Raw genomic sequence first — 22,737 nt, forward strand, 5'->3', positions numbered from 1 at the left:
GCAGCTCCTGTTTGGCCCCGAACATCCTCAGATGTTAATTATAATGATGATAATTAGTTAAATTGTAATTATAAAAGTAATTCAATAATGTCTATATTTTCAAATATTCGAAGTCATTAAAATTATTACAATATAATTTGTTTTAATAATAATACAGTAGTTACTATTATAATTAATGTTGTTTTCATTTCTGTTATTTGTCCTTGTAATTCAGTTCACAACGAATAATAAATTATTATTATTACTACTGCTACTGTTATCATTTTAACAATATGTACTTAAAACATTTAAAATTATTATTATAATTATTATTATTTAACAATGAACTAAATGACTGATTTTATAAAACCATACTGTTGTATATTTTGTAAACACATTTTCTGCCCTGGTACTTTATGTTATAATTAGAATTTTATGATTATTATTTGATAATTATTATTATAATTATTAACATTTATTTATTAAACATGACTTAATTTGCATATTTACACTATTTTTCTTACAATAATTCTAAAATGTATTATTAATTATTTCAAAGTGACTTAATAATAATTATTATTTTTAAAGAATTTATTAAATATTTGGTTTTATAAATTACAATAATAAGAATATGAACAATTATTATTATAATTGTGGTTATTCTTACTCTTATTATTGCTATTATTATTCTCCCTTGGACAAAACCATCATCTCTTGACCTCCAGCTCTGTGATCAGCGTCTTGAGCTCAGTTTCTGCAGTGACATTATGTTTACATTTATGCATTTAGCAGACACTTTTATCTAAAGTGACTTACAAATGATGACAATGGAAGCAATCAAAAACAGCAAAAGAGCAATGATATATAAGTGCTACAACAAGTCTCAGTTAGCTTCAACGCAGCACACATAGCAAGTGCTTTTAAACAATATAATAAATAAAAAGAAAACAGATAGAATAGAAAAAGATTAGAAAGGTAGTTTCTTTTTTAAGAATTGAATAAGAATAGTGAGTGCTAAAGTTAGAGGGTCATATGAGGTCAGAGGGGAAAACAGGCCGTCGTCTCTGATGTTCTCCCTTCCTTCTCCAGATTCTCTCTCTTCCTCTTCTCTCTTTCCTCCAGACTCAGTTGACGTGGGGAGAGACGTCTTCTGTGACGTCTAGAGACAGCATACTGAGGAAGCTGCTTCCTGAATCTGAATCATTCAGGTCTAATGGACATTCTCCAGCATTATCTGAAGCAGATAAATCATTGGTGACTTGTTCTGATACAGCACTGCTATCCGCTCGAGCCTCAAAGCTTTCCTTTTCCTCAGTTATAAAGTTTTTGATGCCAACACTGTTTTCAAAGTTTCTGCTGTGTTGTATACTCTCATCCTCGCTGTCCAAAGTTTGCTTCCTAGTGGCTTTGTTTGGTTTCTGATAAGCTTTGGAGAACTTCTTCAGTTTCCTGTTCCTCTCCTGAGCTCCATGTGTGTTGGTGCTGGAGGAGTCGATCCCGAACACTTGCAGGTTGAACCGCATGGACAGATAGGAGCACAGGTAGCCTTTCCCTGAACCCACGTCTATCACCTGAGAAGCAAAAACATGATCAAAAGACTAAATTCAGTTTGGTTTAACTAAATTATATTTGTAACATTTTCTACCTGTTTGACTCGGCAGTATTTGGCCAAACTAGCCACAACCTTGGACACTGCCTGCACCTCATGGGCCTTCTTACAGTTCATAAACTCATCCGGTGTTACTGCTTTGTCTGATGACTGTCCTATGGGAATTACAGACAATGCATGAAATATGACCTTCTAATAACCTGAATTTGGCATGCATAATAATCACAATAAAGATCCAGTGGAATCTAAATGTGGTTTTCAGTGCTTCTGACTGCAGTTACCTGCTGTAGTGTCTCCAGTCATCAGTCTCAGATTCTGCATCAGATCTTCCAGCTGCATACAGACCCCCAGACCTGGTAAACAGTGGGCTTTCGCTGCCCTCAGCAGGGCTGATATGTCCACCAACTTCTTTTGAGGGATTTCAGAAACCAAACGTAGTGTTTTCTTTCTCTAAAATATATATATATATATATATATATATATATATATATATATATATATATATATATATAATAATTACACACACACACACACACACACACACACACACACACACACATATATATATATATATATATATATATATATATATATATATATATATATATATATATATATATATATATATATATATATATATATATACGATTATAAATATTATATTTAATTTTTCTTATGAAAATTAGATGGAGAGTATCTTACCTTCTATCGCTCTAATGCGGTCTTGTGTGGAACTGACAGCACACAACACTTCCTCAGGACTCACACACATAAACGTGCTCCAAACATCACGCGTGTAAAAGTCCACAGTGTGCGCATTTGAGATACTTAATGATATGGAGAGAAACCGCTTAGTTAATTTAATTTAAGTTAATTTTTTTTTTTTTAAAGTGTCGACGGGTATGTCATTAAATGCCATTGTTCACGGGCACAGAAAGTGAGAATATTTAGCGAGAGCTGCAGCTGTTGACACAGTGTTTAAGACGTAAGTAGTCGAATGAATCAGGAAATGATTCCTCTGAGCGACCGAATGCGCGGCCATGTTGAGTGTACCGGCGTGCGTTTTGTTGAATGGCGAAATCGAATATTTTGCCCTCACACAAATGTTGTTTATTTTGAATAGTAATGCCTTATGATCATCCTTACGTCATTAATGTGCGCCTTTCTTTACGCGAAAAATAAACAACCGTTAATGTCCACAAATAAGAATATGTTAACGTGAAACATGGCACCTTTAAAACAAACCGCTGAAACTAAAGGTCCGATTAAAGGAAAATACTTAAATAACATGTGTCCACATGGTGGTTTAACACACAACGGCAAAAAGAAAATAAAATGGGTTCCAGAGAGCAAAGTTTTTGATGGTAGTGTAAAAGAAGGTGAGTAGTCCACTTTAAACATAGCAACTTTTTCAGAAAATGCATTTTAGATAACAATGAATAAACAAATCTGACATAAGGATCAATGACAAACAAAGACATCCGGAATGATAGAAATCTAGAAAGCCTAGTTGGTTACATTTTGGAAAACATTAATATCATGTTATACAAAAAAGAGAGAGAAAGAGAGAGTTAACTTGCTTATTTTTCAACGTAATAGATCCAGAAAAAATATATATATATGTGTGTGTATATATACATACACATACACACACACACACACAAAGCCACATTTCTGATTTGTGTCTTCGGCTCCCAATAGACTCCATTCATCCAAAGGAAGCAGAAAATGTCATTGTATCAGAAGACAAAGCAAGAATATGAAAGGATAAAGGAGGTATGTGCAAGAAAACGAGAGGTGAGGAAATAAATACTGTCAAATGTTTTCTCAGTGCTAGAGCCATCAGTATGATGAAATTGTTCTACAGTTTTCAATTTCCTAATCAATCTCCTTTGTGATGTCATTAAGGAAGACTCGTTATGTCACATAAACCAACACATTGTAATCATCCTTTACATTCTTATTGTGTCTGTGTAGGAATTCTTGAAAGACAAGCTCAGCGAGAGGATGCTGTGAAAAAAAATATAAGAAGAAAATAGCAACCTATCAGTTGTTGAAGATAAAAACTAAGAAAGGTCAGCCCAACCTCAATCTGCATATGGAGCTATTGCTGCAAAAGATTCAAGCTCAGCACAAATAATTCACCATCAAACATAAAATGAGACTGTTTAAAGTTAAAATAGACCATCACACAATAAACTCTGCAGTTTGGGTGAGTGTTTTTTTTTTTTTTTTTTGATCACAAGGATGTGCATACCTTTGTCTTTCCCAGTAATATTTATTGTAAACTAAATTTTAAATTGTTTTACTTGAGTTAATTCAAGTTTGTGAAAAACATGATGCTTTATAAAATAAAATTTTATTATTATATTTAGCTATAAAATGCTGTCTGAAGCTGAACTTCTGAATTTCTCTTTTCTTCTAACCGTTCTTTTAAAAATATATTATTGAGACACGATGAATGAATGGCATATTTTTTTTATTAGTTGAAAAGCATTGATATCAAAGTAAAAGGGCAAATACTAAAATACAAATACTAAAATTTGTTGATAAAGCATTTAAACTTTTATAAAAACAGAAGACATTGATGCATTAGTAGCAATATAAGAAACTATATATAATATAGTGTTCGTAATATTATAATATATAATATAGTGTTCATGTAGCTCAAGTAGTAGAGGATTGCAAGCGCAAGGTTGGGGGTTTGATTCCCCAGGAACACATGATATGTAAAAGTGATACATGACATGTAAGTCGCTTTGGATAAAACCGTCTGCTAAATGCATTAATTTAATTTAATTTAATTTAATTTAATTTAATTTAAAGTAGATTATGTAAAAAGGTAACAATAACCAACCCAGCATGTTTCTCTCATCTTCCTGACTGCTCATCACATCATCATCATCATCAATCTCCTGATCTCCCTCTGATACACATGTGAAATAAAACCTCACATTGTAATGTGTAACACAGCTTGTGTCACTGATCTCTTTCTCCTCATGACTGTCTGAAACTATTGGATTAAACCTGATAAACCTATGAGGATTCATTAATGGTTTAAATACATGTTCATTATGTAACATGATAAATATATATAATACAGCAGGTTATGATAAAAAGCAGTTCTGTGTGACTCACCTGTTACACATTTAAAGTTCTGTCCAATAATTATGACATCATCACAATGCTCTGGTGAGTTCACATACCTGAAAAAAAAAAAAAACACATTGCTAATAATAGTGTTCATCGTTGGTTGACTACGTCTTGTATTAATTCTTCTGAAAATTTCTGTCATATGCACATAAAATGAAAGTCACCATTGATAAGTATAAGTACTAAATATTGTAGAAACTAAATTTTCTGTAAATTTGCTTTGCAAGTATTTGTATCGTAAAAATCGCTATACAAATAAACTTGAATTGAATTGAACTCACCAGAGCAGATGACTCCAACATCTCGACTCCATGAAGAGATGGAACATTTGAGAGTTTTGTTTCATTCCCGTCACAATCAAACACATCACTTCTATAAGCATGAAGAGACACTTCACTGAGGACAGACTCGTGTCAGTCAGAAGTCAGTATGGAGATAAAGTCACACTAAACTTAAAGCAGATTGATACAGAAACACTGCAACTTATATTCAGCATCAAACCTGAACCTGAACACAGCAGACACAAGCTCTGATCACTGACTTCTGTAAGTCTGAACACTTCAAACACTTACACATACTTACTAGAACCAATTTCTCACGACTAATTTTAATGAATTAATGATTTTACTAATTTGTTCTTTTATTCTGACCAAGAAAACATTAAACATATGATTGCACCATAGTATAAACTATATTAATGCTATTTTGATTAGTTTTATTAAATTAAATATTATTTATTTTCATTAGGTTTAACTTTGAGAATAAAATAAGAGCAATAATCATGTGAGTTTAATACTGCGCTGCTGCATTTGTCCAGCAGATGGCAGCAAAACACTTCTTATTGTAAAGAGGAGCAGACAAGAGTCTTGTCTCTGTGTTGCTGCATGAGGAACTTCTCACCAGTGAAAGTATCATAGGACAGTCTCTATTATGTGAAATCATAAAGTTAACAAAATAATAAATAAATGAGTATATAAATATACAAAAATAAATAAAATGTGAATTGTATTTTTCAACATTTATTTTTTTATTTATACATTTATTTCCATATTTATGTATTTTTATATATGTATTTATGCTACATTTGAAAAAAATTGAAAATATAGAAATGTTTACAAATACACATATAAATAAAATGAAAATGTGTATAAATAAAAATAAAAAAATGTGAAAAAATGAGTTTGAGTTCAAGAAATAAATTATTTGGACACTTAAACACTAAAAACAGATATATTTTATCTAAGTGTTTTATTTTTTATTTTTTATTAAGTCTTTCAGGTCAGATTTCTCAATTCAACAGTTAAGGTCCTTCTGGAAATGACGAGGACTGCTATAGTGTTTCACAGATAGACATCAGCAGTATTTAGTAACTTGCATTATTATTTGTGTCAAACATTATCTCATTGATTGAGAGGAGCTTTTTTCACCCAAATTCAGAAACATGGTTTGAAAAAATTTATCAACACGACCGTTTAATATTGTGAATATAGCCAAAACTAAATGTATTTTTTTATTTTAAGAGAGAGAGAGAGAGAGAGAAACAATTAATTATGAATGATTTGTTGCCATTGTGTGAATTATATGTGATAATGTAATCCATAAAGGAGTAACTTTAATCTGATTAGGAGCATTTTTAAAATGTAATATACTCTACTTATGAATACTTGATTTTTGGAATCTGATTACATTACTACTCAGCTCTGGAAAACATTTACTGTGTGTACCGTGGTACTGTATATACAATAAATGCCATATAAAGTAATTATCATCCCTTTATTTTCCTGGAAATTATCCTACTTAATATTTACCATCAGAAACGCTCGCTCATTCAGAAATCGCAAGTTTTCATGATCTGATTTAAATGAGCTTTCATTTAAAAAAAAAAAAAATCTGCAAATCAACTTTCTTTGTCATCAGCACAAAAAGAAAGACAGAATATCATGACCTGGCCACACATTTGTTTAGACACCAGAGAGCCACAGATTGATCAGAAACATTGGTTTACGTGCACAACACAAAGGTTGCTGTTCTCCTCAGAGAAGCTTCACTGACTTTGGATTTAAATTCCAGAAGAAATGAGAGAATCGTTAAATATTACCGGTTTATACTTTTTTAAAACTAATTAAAAAATGATAAGAAAATATTTATTTATTTATTTAAATAAATACTTAATAACCAAAATATAATTCTCGGGTCATGTAGTAGATGTTTTCATTAAAAAAGTACAGAAAAGTACTACTACTACTACTACTGATAATAATAATAAGTCAACAGCAACATCTCTGCCAATGGAAAATTCTTCTGAACATTCATTAATCTTAGCTATTCCAGTATCTAATAACATGTTGTTAATATCTAAAGTTGCAAATGTATTATTTAATGAGCTAACGTGAACTAAGACTTAAAAAAAAGATGAATATCTTCTGTTGTAATTGTAGCTATTGCTCATTGTGAATGTTAATGGTTAACTAAAGAAGTCTTATAGTAAAATTTTGTATTACTTTATTGCATTTAAATGTTCAGTTATTTTTGTTATAAGAAAACATTTATTTAACCTGTTATACTGTATTCTGATCAAAATGTAAATTTCAATACTGTGATAATACCGTATACTGTGATAAAAGCATTAGCAATTAATTGCAACAGGTACATTTGATACTGGCATATCCCTGAGAAATATTTTAAACGCGTTACAGATCTTTGAATTACACATATATAACACAGTACTTCTACAGTAAAATATAGAATATAAAAGTAGTTTATAATTAAAATATAAAAGCCCAGCAGACAAGCAATATGCATAATTTATTTATTACTTCATAACACGCCTGTCCACATGAGATAATAATAGTTGATAGTTGATTTTAGTTGATTTTTATTTATTTTCTTTCTATTGTGAAAGTTACTTATCGCATCCAAAATAAATTTTTTCAGCATTATCCGCTCATGAACTCAGTACTTTCTGTGGTGAAGCTGAGGACTGTTACATCACTGATGGTCATTGTGTTTATATTTAGGATATTTTGATTGTCACTGTGTTTGTGCTTTATAATGTAAGATCATACATTTGACTTCAGGGATCATCTAATCTCTTATTGACACACAAAAACTTTTTTTATTTTTCTATTAACAAGGCCAAAAAATCCAACAAAGTCTACAAAGGCATAACAGATTTAATACAAAAATGGGGGAAAATATATAAAAATGTGAGATTGGACATATCACAATAACAATATCGATATATCAATAATTCTGCATTAGTTCAGATGTGTTGAACCGAAGCAGTGGATGACATCATTGAGCCAAATAACCCCCTTCTCTGTTTGACTCCTCCTCCACATCATCATAATCTGTTATTAAAAACAAAATCTTAAATCATGTCAAATACTGTAACTGAATAAATATTTGAAGTCTTAACAACTGGAAAAATGTAAAAATATTAAATCTAAATAAAGATGTTAATATGAGAACAAACATGTTTAATATGAACAAAGATGTTAATATGAGAAAAAGTTTATAAAACACTATCACTTTTGAAGGATCCCTTTTCCCTTCAGTGACTTGATTAAATGAAGTGAATATCTGATACTCATCTAAACATGAAAAATGTTGTTCTGTTCATCTCACCTGTTTCCCCTTGAGAGATCCGTCTATTTATGATGACATCATCATAATTCTCTGGTGTGTCCACTACAAATAAAAATGTGTCAAAATGAAATGTAACAATCTGGATTTTAAATATTATATATATTTTAACTGATGAAAAAGTAAAACACCTTTTCTGATATCAGAGTTTAGTCCGCTTGTCATGACATCATCATAGCTCTCAGGTGTGTCTTCTACAAATTCACACATTCATCACTCACTTTCATTTAATTCAGTAAAAAAAATCTAACTTAAATGTACAGTAATATTTTTTATTAAAGGGGGGGTGAAATGCTCGTTTTCACTCAATATCCTGTTAATCTTGAGTACCTATAGAGTAGTACTGCATCCTTCATAACTCCAAAAAGTCTTGTTTTATTATATTCATAAGAGAAAGATAGTCTGTATCGATTTTTCCCAGAAAAACACGAGCGGCTGGAGGCTTTTGCTTTGAGAGCGTTTGGAAGCTGTGACTTTACCATGAGGAAAAAAAAAACAACCAAAACAAACCATGGCTAACAGTCGGATTCAGCGTATATTTATGATCCAGAATCAGATCCCGAGGCTGAAATTTAACAAGAGCAGCATCAGCAACAACGTTTTTGTGTGGTATGTACTGAAACTGTATATATTTGCTTAGCGGTTTTGGAAAATGACTAAGTTCCACTTTATGTCATCTTTTTTTTTTTTAAGCTGTACATGTGGAAAGTGCAGTTTGATGACAACATCACATGTTGTTTACTTGATGTGCTTACGCGCCGATAGCTAAGTTAATAACACAGAGATATTTGAAGCAGTTTTACTCACCGCCTGCGGTTCCAACACACGATCGTGACCCTTTTTCGTTGGGACTGCATTATCCTTAAGAAATAAACAATGTGCAAATCCGGCGTCAAACTGGGCCTTGTTTGTAAAACAAGCATCTTCGAAATGCAGGGAACAAACAAAAACACTTGCACAACTCCGTTGATGCTCTGTAAAAATAAACTCCATCCACTGGTCCCTTAATGCTGTTTTTTTTTTGGTAATCTGTGCAGGGTTGTCTTGCCCTGGCAACCAAAAACACACTTCTTTTGTGACATTTCGCGACGCTCTCGCTCTGATCAGTGAATGTCTGTTGTGCTCTCAGTGCTCTGCTATACGGGAGCGTGCGCTCTTCCGGGAGAAGTGCCCTTAGGACTCCATCTAACGTCACACAGAGCCATACTCGAAAAAAAACTTTCCGAAACTTGTGACAAACCGGAAGTAGTATTTTTGGAACAGAAATACTCCTTCAACCATAAAACTTAATTTTTTTAACTTTGTCCATGTTTAGCATGGGAATCCAACTCTTTAACAGTGTAAAAAACTCAGTATGCATGAAATAGCATTTCACCCCCCCCTTTAAAGTATATTATATGCTGAGTAAGAGAGTGACACCTGTCTCACGATCTGGTTTCAGTCCATCAGTGATGACATCATCATAGTATCCCGGTGTGATTTCCTTCACCATCTCTTCTGCATCAAGACACAATATGTTTGGATACAAAACCAAAATATGTTCTTTTGGCAGATCGTAAATACATTAATCATTTGGTGATGAATCATGTGATCAGTTAAAAACGTCTCTGACCTTTTAGGCCACTGTCATTAGTGACGTCATCATAATATGCAGTCTTGAAATCTTTTGCTAAAAAAGGAGAACAGACTGTTAATATATAAGCAAACAGCAGTATTTAAATAATATTGGGTCAATAATCAAATATGCAATAGAACTGGTTCACTTCACTTAATTATAAAAAAAGGTTTGATATATATGCGATATATATATATAAATATGTGGATCATCTCTGGAACCTGAGAGAAGCTCATCAGCATCTTCATACCCAGAATTCAGTTCTTCAGAGATGAGACTCCCTGTTAAAGAAGAGCAGAGCAGAAACGTTTTCATCTTTACAAACAAACTGAATTCTCATGATCTTTTGATCATAAAGAAGACCACTGGAATAGTATTCACAAATATTAATCATTCACATTTTAAAATCATTATAGGCAGAAATCCCTTTTTCAACCTGTTAGTAAACACACAATTATCCTCACATGAACCCATTCCTCACTGCCTTCCAGAAATACACACACACACACACACCTGCACCTTCACTTAGTGTAACATATGAACACCTCCTTATGACAATCTAAAAATACTCACAGGAAGAGATACTCTCTTTCTCTCTCTCTCTCTCACAAACACACACACACACACATATAAACATGCACCTGCAGCTCTGTGGTTTTCTGTCAGGAATTCTGTGGTTTGAAGCAGGAGGTTTAACAGGACTAATAATAGATGAACATCAACTGTCTGACAGACTCTTATTAATGCTATTAAATGAGATTGATGGCTCATGTCTCACCCCTCTGAGTGAAGTGATTGTGTCTGTGCTGAATCTCCTCATACACGGCTTCAGTCATCGTCCTGTGTCTCCTCTTAGAGAGAGCTGTGAGTGTAGACAGACAAACCTGCTGTCAGTTCACAACACATGACTGATCACACACTGAATAAGACACAATATGACAGTCTCTGGATCTCTCCTACCTCTCCTCATCACTCTGTTCTGCTGAATCAGTATAAGCAGTGGCACTAAGAGCAGTAAGAGCACAACTCCCAGAACAATCACAAGCACTGGGGGGACGGAGAGAGTTTGTGGAGGAGAGACTGATGTTGAGCGCACTGGAGGAGACACTGGAGGAGAAACTGATGTTGTTGTGGCAGGAGTAGAGGACACTGACACATCTGGCAAATCTGTCAAACACATTAACAATCATGCAATTGTTTTATTTAAATACACAAATAACTAAAATTATAAAAATAATTATGTGACCTGCACAGATGAGTCCAGCGTGCTCTTTCTCGGAGCAGTCAGTGTGTTTTTTCAGGGAGAGAGGACAGTCCCACAGGTGAATCTCATTCCCTCTGCACTCGACTCTGTTCAGCCACACAACACCTTTACCAGCACCAAAGACTGAATTCCCATCAGCCCTCAGTGCTGCTCCACAACCCAGCTGCCTGCAGACCACCTGAGCATCGCTGATGTCCCACTGATCATCACAGACTGAGCCCCACACAGCGTTATGATACACCTCCAGCCTCCCAGAGCACCGGCCGTTACCTCCACTCAGTCTGAGAGGAACATGATCTAAAACACACACATCAACCAGCACTGAGCAGCAAAATTCACCACAAAGTCTAAAGTTGTGATTATAATTAAAATAATCATAATAAACTTACTTGAACACTGTCTCTTGTATGGAGATGGTGAGGTAGAACATGTCAGAAGACTCTGAGGAGACTCGCGTGTCTGATCCTCTGAGAATAAAACATGTTAAAATTGTATTTACTACTAAATAGAACAAAAAACATGACTATTTAAAACCATCTTAAATCAGTTAAATATCATCTCACTTGAGCAGGTGATATTGGCGACTTCATTATCACAGTCAGTCTGTCCCCAGGGTGAAGATGGACACTGCCATAAAGTGGAGTCATGTCGTCGACAATTCAGTTGATCAAGCCAATTATGGGACTTCAGTCCCTCTGAATAACCGGGTTCACTGCCAGATCTTCCACAGTTCAGCTCTTGACAGATCAGACTCACTGTGTCTCTGTCCATCTGGTTGTAACACACATTACCCCAGGATCCATTGTAGAAAACCTCCACATTCCCTTCACAGCCCTCAGTTAACCTGATCTCTTTAAACTCTAGATGGAAAAGAATGAGAATCAACCTCAAATCTCACAGAATGACAGCGTTTTAATTAGGGATTTGAATTATACATGTTTTGATGATTCTAATTAATCCTTACGATTACAGTTCATTAATAGTTCCATAAATTTTTTATGTAAAAAACAACATGAACAAACAAACAAAAATTCTTCATTCATTAATATATATATAAAATTATACTAATACTGACCAAATACAAAATGCGTATCTTCAGCTGAACTTTGTCATATGAACATCCAGTCTGTAACTACACTCATTTAAATCTCAAAGTTAGCTGTAAGCTGTCTGTGATTCACTACAAAGATTAGAGTTTAGTTAATTTTTTGCATGTTTTGTGTTGTATATTCAGTGTTATGTTGTGGTGTAGATGAGCAAATAGTTTAGAAATCTTAAACCTTTTTAAATAAAATCATTATTTACATTATTTTTTACCTGAGCACACGACTCCTACATCCTCCTTGTGATTACAGTCATGTTTTCCCCAGCCTGAAGAAGAGCAGCTCCACAGGGACGTCTCATTCCCCTCACACTCCACCTCATCCAGCCATATGTGTCCAGAACCAGGACCAAACCAGGCTGGTACCTGCTGGTTACTGAGGGCCACTCCACACTGCAGCTGTCTGCACACCACATGGGCATCTTTAATATCCCAGGAGTCATCACACACTGTCCCCCATGAGCCGCTGTGAAAAACCTCCAGCCTCCCTGCACAGTCTCCCCCAGAACCCACCAGCCTGATGGACCCTCGACCTGATATTCAGAGACAGAAAAACAGTGATTGTACATACATATTTCTGATCACTAAAAACCAAAGAGTCTGTCCAGATGTTGATTTTCTCACCAGTGTTCTTTACTGACAGCTGTTGTGTGGAGCTGCATTTGAGAGTTTGTGAAGAGCTGCAGTTCTCCAGATGAGCTTTACTTTCTGGAGAGAGTGTTTATTTGTCATTCAATAATTATATAAAATATGCTTAATTTGTTGAAATGTGTAGTTTTATTCTGGAACCAGACTTCAGTGTGGTGTGAATGTGCTCACTAGAGCAGATGACTCCAACATCTCGTCTGTGAGAACATTCAGCTCGACTCCATGAAGAGATGGAACATTCTGAGAGTTTTGTTTCATTCCTGTCACAATCAAACACATCAGCCCAGATTTCAACACTTCCCTCTCCAAACCAGTCTGATCCCACAGTAGAAACAGCAATCCCACAATTCAGCTGTTTACAGAGGACACTGGCAGCTCTCATATCCCAGCATGCATCACACACTGTGCCCCATTTATCGAGATACTGAAGCTCCACTCTTCCAGAACAAGAGTCTGAACCATTCACCAGCCTGAGATCTGTGTAACCTGGACAAACAACTGACAGCTCTTTCAAACAGTATGAAACTAGAGTTAAGATAATTGAACAACACAACAGCAGTGTATTACATGTGTATGTAATTTATCTAAAGAGATGACAAATGTTAATACTCAACCAGAACAGATCACTCCCACATCATTGTCATGAGAACAGTTGTGTTTCTGTGAAGATGATCGTGAACAGATGTCTATCTGAGATTCACTTCCTCTGCACTGAATCTCTTCTGACCAAACAGGGCCTTTTCCTTTACCAAAAGCAGCTGCTCCCAGCACCTGTACAGGAGCCCCACATTTCAGCTGTTTACACACAACCTCAGCATCCTGCTGGTCAAAGACAGCGTCACACACTGAACCCCATCCTTCTGTACGAAGCATCTCCACTCTCCCAGAGCACAGGTGAAGCCCGTCCACAAGTCGAAGTCCTTGTCCTGAGATGTCGAAATATAAGAAGAGATTATTAATGAAACCTCTCTACTCAGCCGGAGGACTAGAGAAAACTATCAATTAATTTTTTTGTCAAATTTTTGTTGAATGTAATTAATTCACTTAATTTAATTTTATATGGCCACGGTTGTTTGCATAAACAAATCTGTGTAACTGTAGAAACTCGGGAATATCAGAGAAGGATTTATTAATATTTTAATTTGAATTAAGAAAATATTACATTTATTTATACATAAATTATTACATTATTTAATTATTATATATATCACAGGCCTATCGGACTGTAGCCTATAATGAATGAATGTTACATGAAGTAATGAAATTAAAATTAAAATTAAAATTAAAATTAAATTAAATTACATTTATGCATTTAGCAGACGCTTTTATCCAAAGCGGCTTACAGTGCATTCAGGCTATCAATTTTTACCATCATGTGTTCCCGTGGAATCAAATCACAAACCCTGCGCTTAATGAGGTAATGCTCTACCAACTGGGTTACATGAACACTGAATGTACATCAAATAAAATAGGCCTACAAGAAAAACATTTTAATCCATCCCAGTCTTCTAAATACATTAACTGATCAGCTTTTTCACGTAATATTTGTATATTATTATTATTATTAGATTCATTAAGTATCTGATTTATTTTCCCTTCACATACGTTTTGTAATGTTTTGTATGCCTGACATAGCCTATGCTCTATGAATTACGGAAATTTTTAATGGAAGTGCAGTTTAAAGATATATTTTAACAAATATTTTATTTTATTTTATTTTGGCTAATTAATAATCTAAAATAAGCCTATACATCTCCGTTGATGAATGGATCATTTGCGTGGTTTCATTTGTTAATGAAAAACACAACACGTCACATACGATCACAAATACAATCATAAACTTATACCTTTATTGGTATAATTGTCAGGCGTTTACAATATGAGGAATAACTGATGACTTTTTCTAATAATTCAAATAATCCCAGGTTGCTATGGTCACACAGAGTTGTTTACACATTAAACTCATAAATATAAGAATGTCTTTAATTTCGACAAATTGATCTCGTGAACACAACAAAACTATGAACATGTCCCTCCCGCTCACCATAGATATGTAATTTTATCTTTCATCTGTAATTTGATAATCTTCATTAAATAAACAATTTACATAAGATTGTGAGATCAGACTGTCTGAATATACAAAAGACATGACATATTTAATAGTGACTCTCTTCATCATAGTTTATTGAAAGATAATATGGAATTAAGATTAATATATTATTATGAACTAAACAATTAAACAGAGACTTCATGAGATTGGTAGTGATGTTTGTAAACACCAGCATAATTATGTTATTGATTGAGTGTGAATTATGAAAGAGAGTGATGAAATAACAGACTGAGGTTTGGAGCATCTTACCTGAACAGATGACACCAGCATCAAGATTATGATTTTTACAGTACTGCTGTGTATACTGGCTGTTTGACTTACAGTCTTTCAGTGCAGTCTCTGATCCACTACATTCTACATAACCCATTGAAATTGGTCCTGATCCTTGTCCAAAGTGAGCATCGTATGTTGCTTTTACAGCCGTCCCACAGTCCAGCTCTCTACACGCCACTGCAGCATCAGTCATATCCCACCAATAATGACACACTGTTCCCCACTGACCATCATTATAAACCTCCACTCGACCAGCACAGGGAATATTACCATTCACCAACCTCACATTCACACTGTCTACACATGAGAGAGAGACAATTGATGAACATACAAAACATAGTATGTAGTAAACTGTAACATTACATGTAAATTATTTCAGCTCATTTTAAAGAATCGATTGCCTCTTGACTCTGAGTATGTACCTACCAGAGGTGATGAGTTTTATCATATAACACAGAAACATCAGCATCAGACAGTTCTCCATCTTCTCCTTCAGCTCGACACACACTACTTCATCAACTCAGAGCACAGCACAAGTTTCTCGTCTGCTCCTCAAACACACTGAAGAAACTGGCTCCTGTCAGCCCCCTAAAGAGAGAGAGAGACTCACAGCTGCCAATGACACTCACTGTTCCCTTATTAGACACAACAGAGGAAATCATCAAACACAATCAGTGACAAATCAGAAAGCAGCATTTTGATTTTCTCCATATATATCAATAAAGTGTGAGCGCTGATGAGCGGGACTCCTCCTCCAGCGTGAAGAGACACTTCACTGAGGACAGACTCGTGTCAGTCAGAAGTCAGTGTGGAGATAAAGTCACACTAAACTTAAAGCAGATTGATACAGAAACACTGCAGCTTATATTCAGCATCAAACCTGAACCTGAACACAGCAGACACAAGCTCTGATCACTGACTTCTGTAAGTCTGAACACTTCAAACACTTACACAAACTTAATAGAACCAATTTCTCACAAATAATTTGAATGAATTAATGGATTTTACTCATTTGTTCTTTTATTCTGACCAAGAAAACACTTCTTATTGTAAAGAGGAGCAGACAAGAGTCTTGTCTCTGTGTTGCTGCATGAGGAACTTCTCACCAGTGAAAGTATTACAGGACAGCCTCTCTTATGTGTTATGCCAAATTTGCCAAAATAAATTATTATATAAATATATATATTTAAAAAAAAGAAATGTGAAAAAATAAATGAGAATTTCTACTTATATTTCATTATGTATAATTGTATTTTTTAACATTTATTTTTCATTTATTTATTTATGTATTTATACATTTATTAATTTTCTTATTTATTATTTATATATGTATTTGTGTCACATTTTAATTAATTTGAAAACATATAAATGTTGACAAATACATATATAAATAGTGAAAATAAATAAGTGTATAAATAACTGAAATTATTTCTTGGAAAGAATGCAATTATATATAATTAATTAAATATAGAATTTTTTTTTTTACATATCTTTGTAGATGTATTTATTAGATTAGATTAGATTAGTTTCAGGTCAGGGCTGAAGAACAGGAGTGAAGAAGCGAGGAAGCATCAGTTTGAGTTTGAGAAACACTTTATCTGAACCCAGTTATTTGATAACAATTATTTATTATTCAGTCACTCAGGTTTAGTTTTGAAATATTAATTTACAGTATCCAGGAAATAATTTAATATAACTTAATAATGTCAATACACTGTAGCAGTGAGAGTGATATTTCTGGTATTTTCATTCAGTTTTATAATAAGGGTCTTTAAAGTAGGATCACCAGACCTCCTCGTTCTCCAGGAACAGTCTGAGTTTTTGGTGTTCTGACCCTAAATGAAGCTGTTCCTGTAAAATGCTCCCGATTTTATGGTACGTTCAAACCAACTGCTAAGTCTGACCACCAAAGCCGACTGGTCAGGGGTGGCTTTACCACTTTGTGGACCCCAAACAACATCAAGACCCCAGGCCCCCTCGGTACAAATCAGGTTCCAGGAAGGAGGGTCCCACACACTTAAATGGTTTGGATGATGGTTAAAACCACTACTGCTGCTGGTTACTAGAGCAATAGTGATTATTTTCACTGAGAGAGAGAGCTGCAAGCTACATTTATTACTTGGTTACACGCTGCTACTTTAGCCTTGAAGAACAAAGCCTGGGCATCTGTTAACAGCACTTCTAGAAAAACCAAAGAATATATTTCTGATGTGCAGTAAAAGATAATTGAGCTTCACAAATTAGAAAGTGACTTTAACAAAGGAGCTAGAGCAGTGAAAATTCCCATTTCCATCATCAGGGCAATAATTAAGAATTTCCAATCGACAGAAAATGTTACGAAACTGCCTGGAAGAGGACGTGTGTCTATATCGTCCTAATGTGCCGTGAGAAGGAGAGTTTGAGTAGCTAAAGACTCTCCAAGGATCACAGCTGGAGAATTTGCTGAAAATAGTTGAGTCTCTGGTTCAGAAAACATTTTTAAAAAAATGGTCAAACAGCACCTACATGAACACATGTTGTTTAGGAGGGTTTCAAGAAAAATTCTCCTAGCTCATCCAAAAACAAACTCTAGGATATTCAGTTATCAGCCATGACTAGACCTTTAAAGGGGAATGGCTTCTATGATCAGATGAAACACATTTTTGTTTTGCTTTTTATCAGCAAACACTCAAGATGGGTTTGGTGAACACAGAGATAAAAAGTACCTCATGTGTACAATGAAATATACTGCTGTATTTTTGATGTTGTGGGCCTATATTTCTGCTGAAGGTCCTGGACATCTTGTTTAGACACATGGCTTCTTTGATTCTGTCAAATACCAACAGATAAAAAATCTTAAAGGGACTGACTCTGTTAGAAATCTTCCAACCGTACAATAATCCAAACACAAACCTCAAAAACAACACAGAAATGGGTCACTGAGCTCAAAACCAAGCTTCTGCTATGACCATTCCAGTCCTCTGACCTGAACCCTAGAAAATTAGAGAAGAAGCACCAACAAGAAGCTGGGAATCTGAAGGATCTGGAGTGATTCTGGATGAAGGAATGGTCTCTGATCTCTTGTCAGGTGTTCTCTAACCTCATCAGGCATTATAGGAGAACATTTAGACCTGTTAAACTGGCAGATGGAGGTTTCAAAAAAGTATTGAATAAAAGGGTGTCGTTAATTGTGGCCAATGTGTATTAGAGAAAAAACATTTATTTCATAATGATATTTCCCCCCATTTTAAATTGTTATTAGACAATGAAAGGTTAGATTTTTGTGATTTTTTTAAAAACAAAAGATCAAAAGGATTAACAATGCAGACATTTTCACAGCCTTCTTTGATCATATTTACCAAGGGTGTCCAAGTTTTGGGACATGACTGTATTACATTGTATACTGTATATTATATTGTTCCAATTTCAATACATTATTGAATAATTTATCATATATATATATTAACTAAACAATCAAGAACAAAAATATTAATTATAAAATAATAACACATTTGAATATTATTATTGTACTTTTTTGATACAGGGCTGCACATTGCTGGAAAAAGATATACAGAGAAATGCATTTCCACAGAGCTTGTCTTTTTCTGATAGAGACTGATCTGCCCATGTGTGTGTGTGTGTGTGTGTGTGTGTGTGTTCTTACCCTGTCTGTCGTGATCAAACTCTTCAGAGAGCAGATGGTAGCAGCAGTCCACACTACAAACGGCGCGCAGCTCCTGTTTGGCCCCGAACATCCTCAGATGTTAATTATAATGATGATAATTAGTTAAATTGTAATTATAAAAGTAATTCAATAATGTCTATATTTTCAAATATTCGAAGTCATTAAAATTATTACAATATAATTTGTTTTAATAATAATACAGTAGTTACTATTATAATTAATGTTGTTTTCATTTCTGTTATTTGTCCTTGTAATTCAGTTCACAACGAATAATAAATTATTATTATTACTACTGCTACTGTTATCATTTTAACAATATGTACTTAAAACATTTAAAATTATTATTATAATTATTATTATTTAACAATGAACTAAATGACTGATTTTATAAAACCATACTGTTGTATATTTTGTAAACACATTTTCTGCCCTGATACTTTATATTATAATTAGAATTTTATGATTATTATTTGATAATTATTATTATAATTATTAACATTTATTTATTAAACATGACTTAATTTGCATATTTACACTATTTTTCTTACAATAATTCTAAAATGTATTATTAATTATTTCAAAGTGACTTAATAATTATTATTATTTTTAAAGAATTTATTAAATATTTGGTTTTATAAATTACAATAATAAGAATATGAACAATTATTATTATAATTGTGGTTATTCTTACTCTTATTATTGCTATTATTATTCTCCCTTGGACAAAACCATCATCTCTTGACCTCCAGCTCTGTGATCAGCGTCTTGAGCTCAGTTTCTGCAGTGACATTATGTTTACATATATTCATTTAGCAGACACTTTTATCTAACTGAAATGATGACAATGGAAGCAATCAAAAACAGCAAAAGAGCAATGATATATAAGTGCTATAACAAGTCTCAGTTAGCTTCAACGCAGCACACATAGCAAGTGCTTTTAAACAATATAATAAATAAAAAGAAAACAGATAGAATAGAAAAAGATTAGAAAGGTAGTTTCTTTTTTTTAAGAATTGAATTAGAATAGTGAGTGCTAAAGTTAGAGGGTCAAATGAGGTCAGAGGGGAAAACAGGCCGTCGTCTCTGATGTTCTCCCTTCCTTCTCCAGCTTTCCTCTCCAGATTCTCTCTCTTCCTCTTCTCTCTTTCCTCCAGACTCAGTTGACGTGGGGAGAGACGTCTTCTGTGACGTCTAGAGGCAGCATACTGAGGAAGCTGCTTCCTGAATCTGAATCATTCAGGTCTAATGGACATTCTCCAGCATTATCTGAAGCAGATAAATCATTGGTGACTTGTTTTGATAAAGAACTGCTATCCGCTCGAGCCTCAAAGCTTTCCTTTTCCTCAGTAATAAAGTTTCTGATGCCATCACTGTTTTCAAAGTTTCTGCTGTGTTGTATACTCGCATCCTTGCTGTCCAAAGTTTGCTTCCTAGTGGCTTTGTTTGGTTTCTGATAAGCTTTGGAGAACTTCTTCAGTTTCCTGTTCCTCTCCTGAGCTCCATGTGTGTTGGTGCTGGAGGAGTCGATCCCGAACACTTGCAGGTTGAACCGCATGGACAGATAGGAGCACAGGTAGCCTTTCCCTGAACCCACGTCTATCACCTGAGAAGCAAAAACATGATCAAAAGACTAAATTCAGTTTGGTTTAACTAAATTATATTTGTAACATTTTCTACCTGTTTGACTCTGCAGTATTTGGCCAAACTAGCCACAACCTCGGACACTGCCTGCACCTCATGGGCCTTCTTACAGTTCATAAACTCATCCGGTGTTACTGCTTTGTCTGATGACTGTCCTATGGGAATTAGAGACAATGCATGAAATATGACCTTCTAATAACATGAATTTGGCATGCATAATAATCACAATAAAGATCCAGTGGAATCTAAATGTGGTTTTCAGTGCTTCTGACTGCAGTTACCTGCTGTAGTGTCTCCAGTCATCAGTCTCAGATTCTGCATCAGATCTTCCAGCTGCATACAGACCCCCAGACCTGGTAAACAGTGGGCTTTCGCTGCCCTCAGCAGGGCTGATATGTCCACCAACTTCTTTGAGGCATTGCAGAAACCAAACGTAGTGTTTTCCTTCTCTAAAATATATATATATAATTACACACACACACACACACACACACATATATATATATATATATATATATATATATATATATACGATTATAAATATTATATTTAATTTTTCTTATGAAAATTAGATGGAGAGTATCTTACCTTCTATCGCTCTAATGCGGTCTTGTGTGGAACTGACAGCACACAACACTTCCTCAGGACTCACACACATAAACGTGCTCCAAACATCACGCGTGTAAAAGTCCACAGTGTGCGCATTTGAGATACTTAATGATATGGAGAGAAACCGCTTAGTTAATTTAATTTAAGTTAATTTATTTTTCTTTTTAAAGTGTCGACGGGTATGTCATTAAATGCCATTGTTCACGGGCACAGAAAGTGAGAATATTTAGCGAGAGCTGCAGCTGTTGACACAGTGTTTAAGACGTAAGTAGTCGAATGAATCAGGAAATGATTCCTCTGAGCGACCGAATGCGCGGCCATGTTGAGTGTACCGGCGTGCGTTTTGTTGAATGGCGAAATCGAATATTTTGCCCTCACACAAATGTTGTTTATTTTGAATAGTAATGCCTTATGATCATCCTTACGTCATTAATGTGCGCCTTTCTTTACGCGAAAAATAAACAACCGTTAATGTCCACAAATAAGAATATGTTAACGTGAAACATGGCACCTTTAAAACAAACCGCTGAAACTAAAGGTCCGATTAAAGGAAAATACTTAAATAACATGTGTCCACATGGTGGTTTAACACACAACGGCAAAAAGAAAATAAAATGGGTTCCAGAGAGCAAAGTTTTTGATGGTAGCGAAAAAGACGGTGAGTAGTCCACTTTAAACATAGCAACTTTTTCAGAAAATGCATTTTAGATAACAATGAATTAACAAATCTGACATAAGGATCAATGACAAACAAAGACATCCGGAATGATAGAAATCTTTGTAAACAGCACGCGCCTAGTTGGTTACATTTTGGAAAACATTAATATCATGTTATACAAAAAAGAGAGAGAAAGAGAGAGTTAACTTGCTTATTTTTCAACGTAATAGATCCAGAAAAAATGGCGTCATGTCATCGACCAATATAAACAACAAATATTTAACTAGGACTAAAAGTAGAGTGTGTAAGTTACTGTTTGAATCTCATCTCCCTCTCTATCTTTCTCAGGTCAGGGATTTGTCTTCAGAAGGAGGGAGAAGATGAAACATGAATATAACAAACTTCTCAGAAAGGAGAAGAAGAAAATGCAAGCATCACCAATCCAGTCAGAAGAGGAATATCCTGAGACATCTGTACCTGTCTGAAAAAGAACGACTAGATGAAGCAGAACAAGAAAAAAAAGGAACGATGTAAAGGGAGAGCAGTAGATGAAGAGACGGAGGCAGATGATGAACTAAAAATAGTGTTGGATTTACCTTTTACTGAGAAACACATCTCAAACACAACGACTGACCAAACTACTGTCTCTGATTCAGATGATGAACCAGCAGAGTCTGACAGGTACAGTAACAGATAGTACAAAAAAAAATAAATAATAAAAATATATATATATATATACACACAGACATATATACATATATATATAT

The 22,737-nt window shown here is 34.4% G+C and overlaps 3 protein-coding genes, 2 long non-coding RNA genes and 1 pseudogene across 6 annotated transcripts; 2 read left to right on the top strand and 4 right to left on the bottom strand.

Annotated features, from left to right (window-relative positions):
* Nucleotides 1-561: 561 nt before the first annotated feature.
* LOC113069043 (methyltransferase-like protein 25) lies at nt 562-2,490 on the bottom strand. Of its 2 annotated transcripts, none has more exons than XM_026242017.1 (4): nt 2,291-2,490; nt 1,870-1,996; nt 1,625-1,743; nt 562-1,550 (listed from the first exon to the last, which is right to left on the bottom strand). In XM_026242017.1, the coding sequence occupies exons 2-4, from the start codon at nt 1,925-1,927 to the stop codon at nt 1,104-1,106; spliced, it is 624 nt and encodes a 207-aa protein (XP_026097802.1). In that variant the 5' UTR covers nt 1,928-1,996; nt 2,291-2,490; the 3' UTR covers nt 562-1,103. The 2 variants fall into 2 exon arrangements, with proteins under 2 accessions (XP_026097802.1, XP_026097801.1); XM_026242016.1 differs by having other exon boundaries at nt 1,870-2,038; nt 2,291-2,488.
* Nucleotides 2,491-2,673: 183 nt separating this feature from the next.
* Nucleotides 2,674-3,804, top strand: LOC113069046 (uncharacterized). Its single transcript, XR_003279651.1, has 3 exons — nt 2,674-2,967; nt 3,290-3,385; nt 3,566-3,804. It is a non-coding gene; the product is annotated as an uncharacterized LOC113069046 (long non-coding RNA).
* Nucleotides 3,805-12,851: 9,047 nt separating this feature from the next.
* On the bottom strand, nt 12,852-13,222 carry LOC113069047 (uncharacterized). Its single transcript, XR_003279652.1, has 3 exons — nt 13,187-13,222; nt 12,992-13,075; nt 12,852-12,900 (listed from the first exon to the last, which is right to left on the bottom strand). It is a non-coding gene; the product is annotated as an uncharacterized LOC113069047 (long non-coding RNA).
* Nucleotides 13,223-13,301: 79 nt separating this feature from the next.
* Nucleotides 13,302-16,065, bottom strand: LOC113069040 (deleted in malignant brain tumors 1 protein-like; the record flags this gene model as incomplete). Its single annotated transcript, XM_026242014.1, has 4 exons — nt 15,825-16,065; nt 15,375-15,695; nt 13,630-13,941; nt 13,302-13,501 (listed from the first exon to the last, which is right to left on the bottom strand). Coding segments are annotated over exons 1-4 (891 nt in total), but the record flags the coding sequence as incomplete, so codon positions are not given.
* A 3,856-nt stretch (nt 16,066-19,921) lies between these two features.
* Nucleotides 19,922-21,426, bottom strand: LOC113069041 (methyltransferase-like protein 25). Its single transcript, XM_026242015.1, has 4 exons — nt 21,292-21,426; nt 20,985-21,152; nt 20,740-20,858; nt 19,922-20,665 (listed from the first exon to the last, which is right to left on the bottom strand). The coding sequence occupies exons 1-4, from the start codon at nt 21,359-21,361 to the stop codon at nt 20,219-20,221; spliced, it is 804 nt and encodes a 267-aa protein (XP_026097800.1). The 5' UTR covers nt 21,362-21,426; the 3' UTR covers nt 19,922-20,218.
* A 368-nt stretch (nt 21,427-21,794) lies between these two features.
* The window catches only part of LOC113069045 (thyroid transcription factor 1-associated protein 26 homolog), a 3,719-nt pseudogene continuing 2,776 nt past the window's right edge, over nt 21,795-22,737 (top strand).

This window comes from Carassius auratus, unplaced genomic scaffold (assembly GCF_003368295.1).
Source record: "Carassius auratus strain Wakin unplaced genomic scaffold, ASM336829v1 scaf_tig00000513, whole genome shotgun sequence".
In the NCBI taxonomy this organism is placed as follows: domain Eukaryota; kingdom Metazoa; phylum Chordata; class Actinopteri; order Cypriniformes; family Cyprinidae; genus Carassius; species Carassius auratus.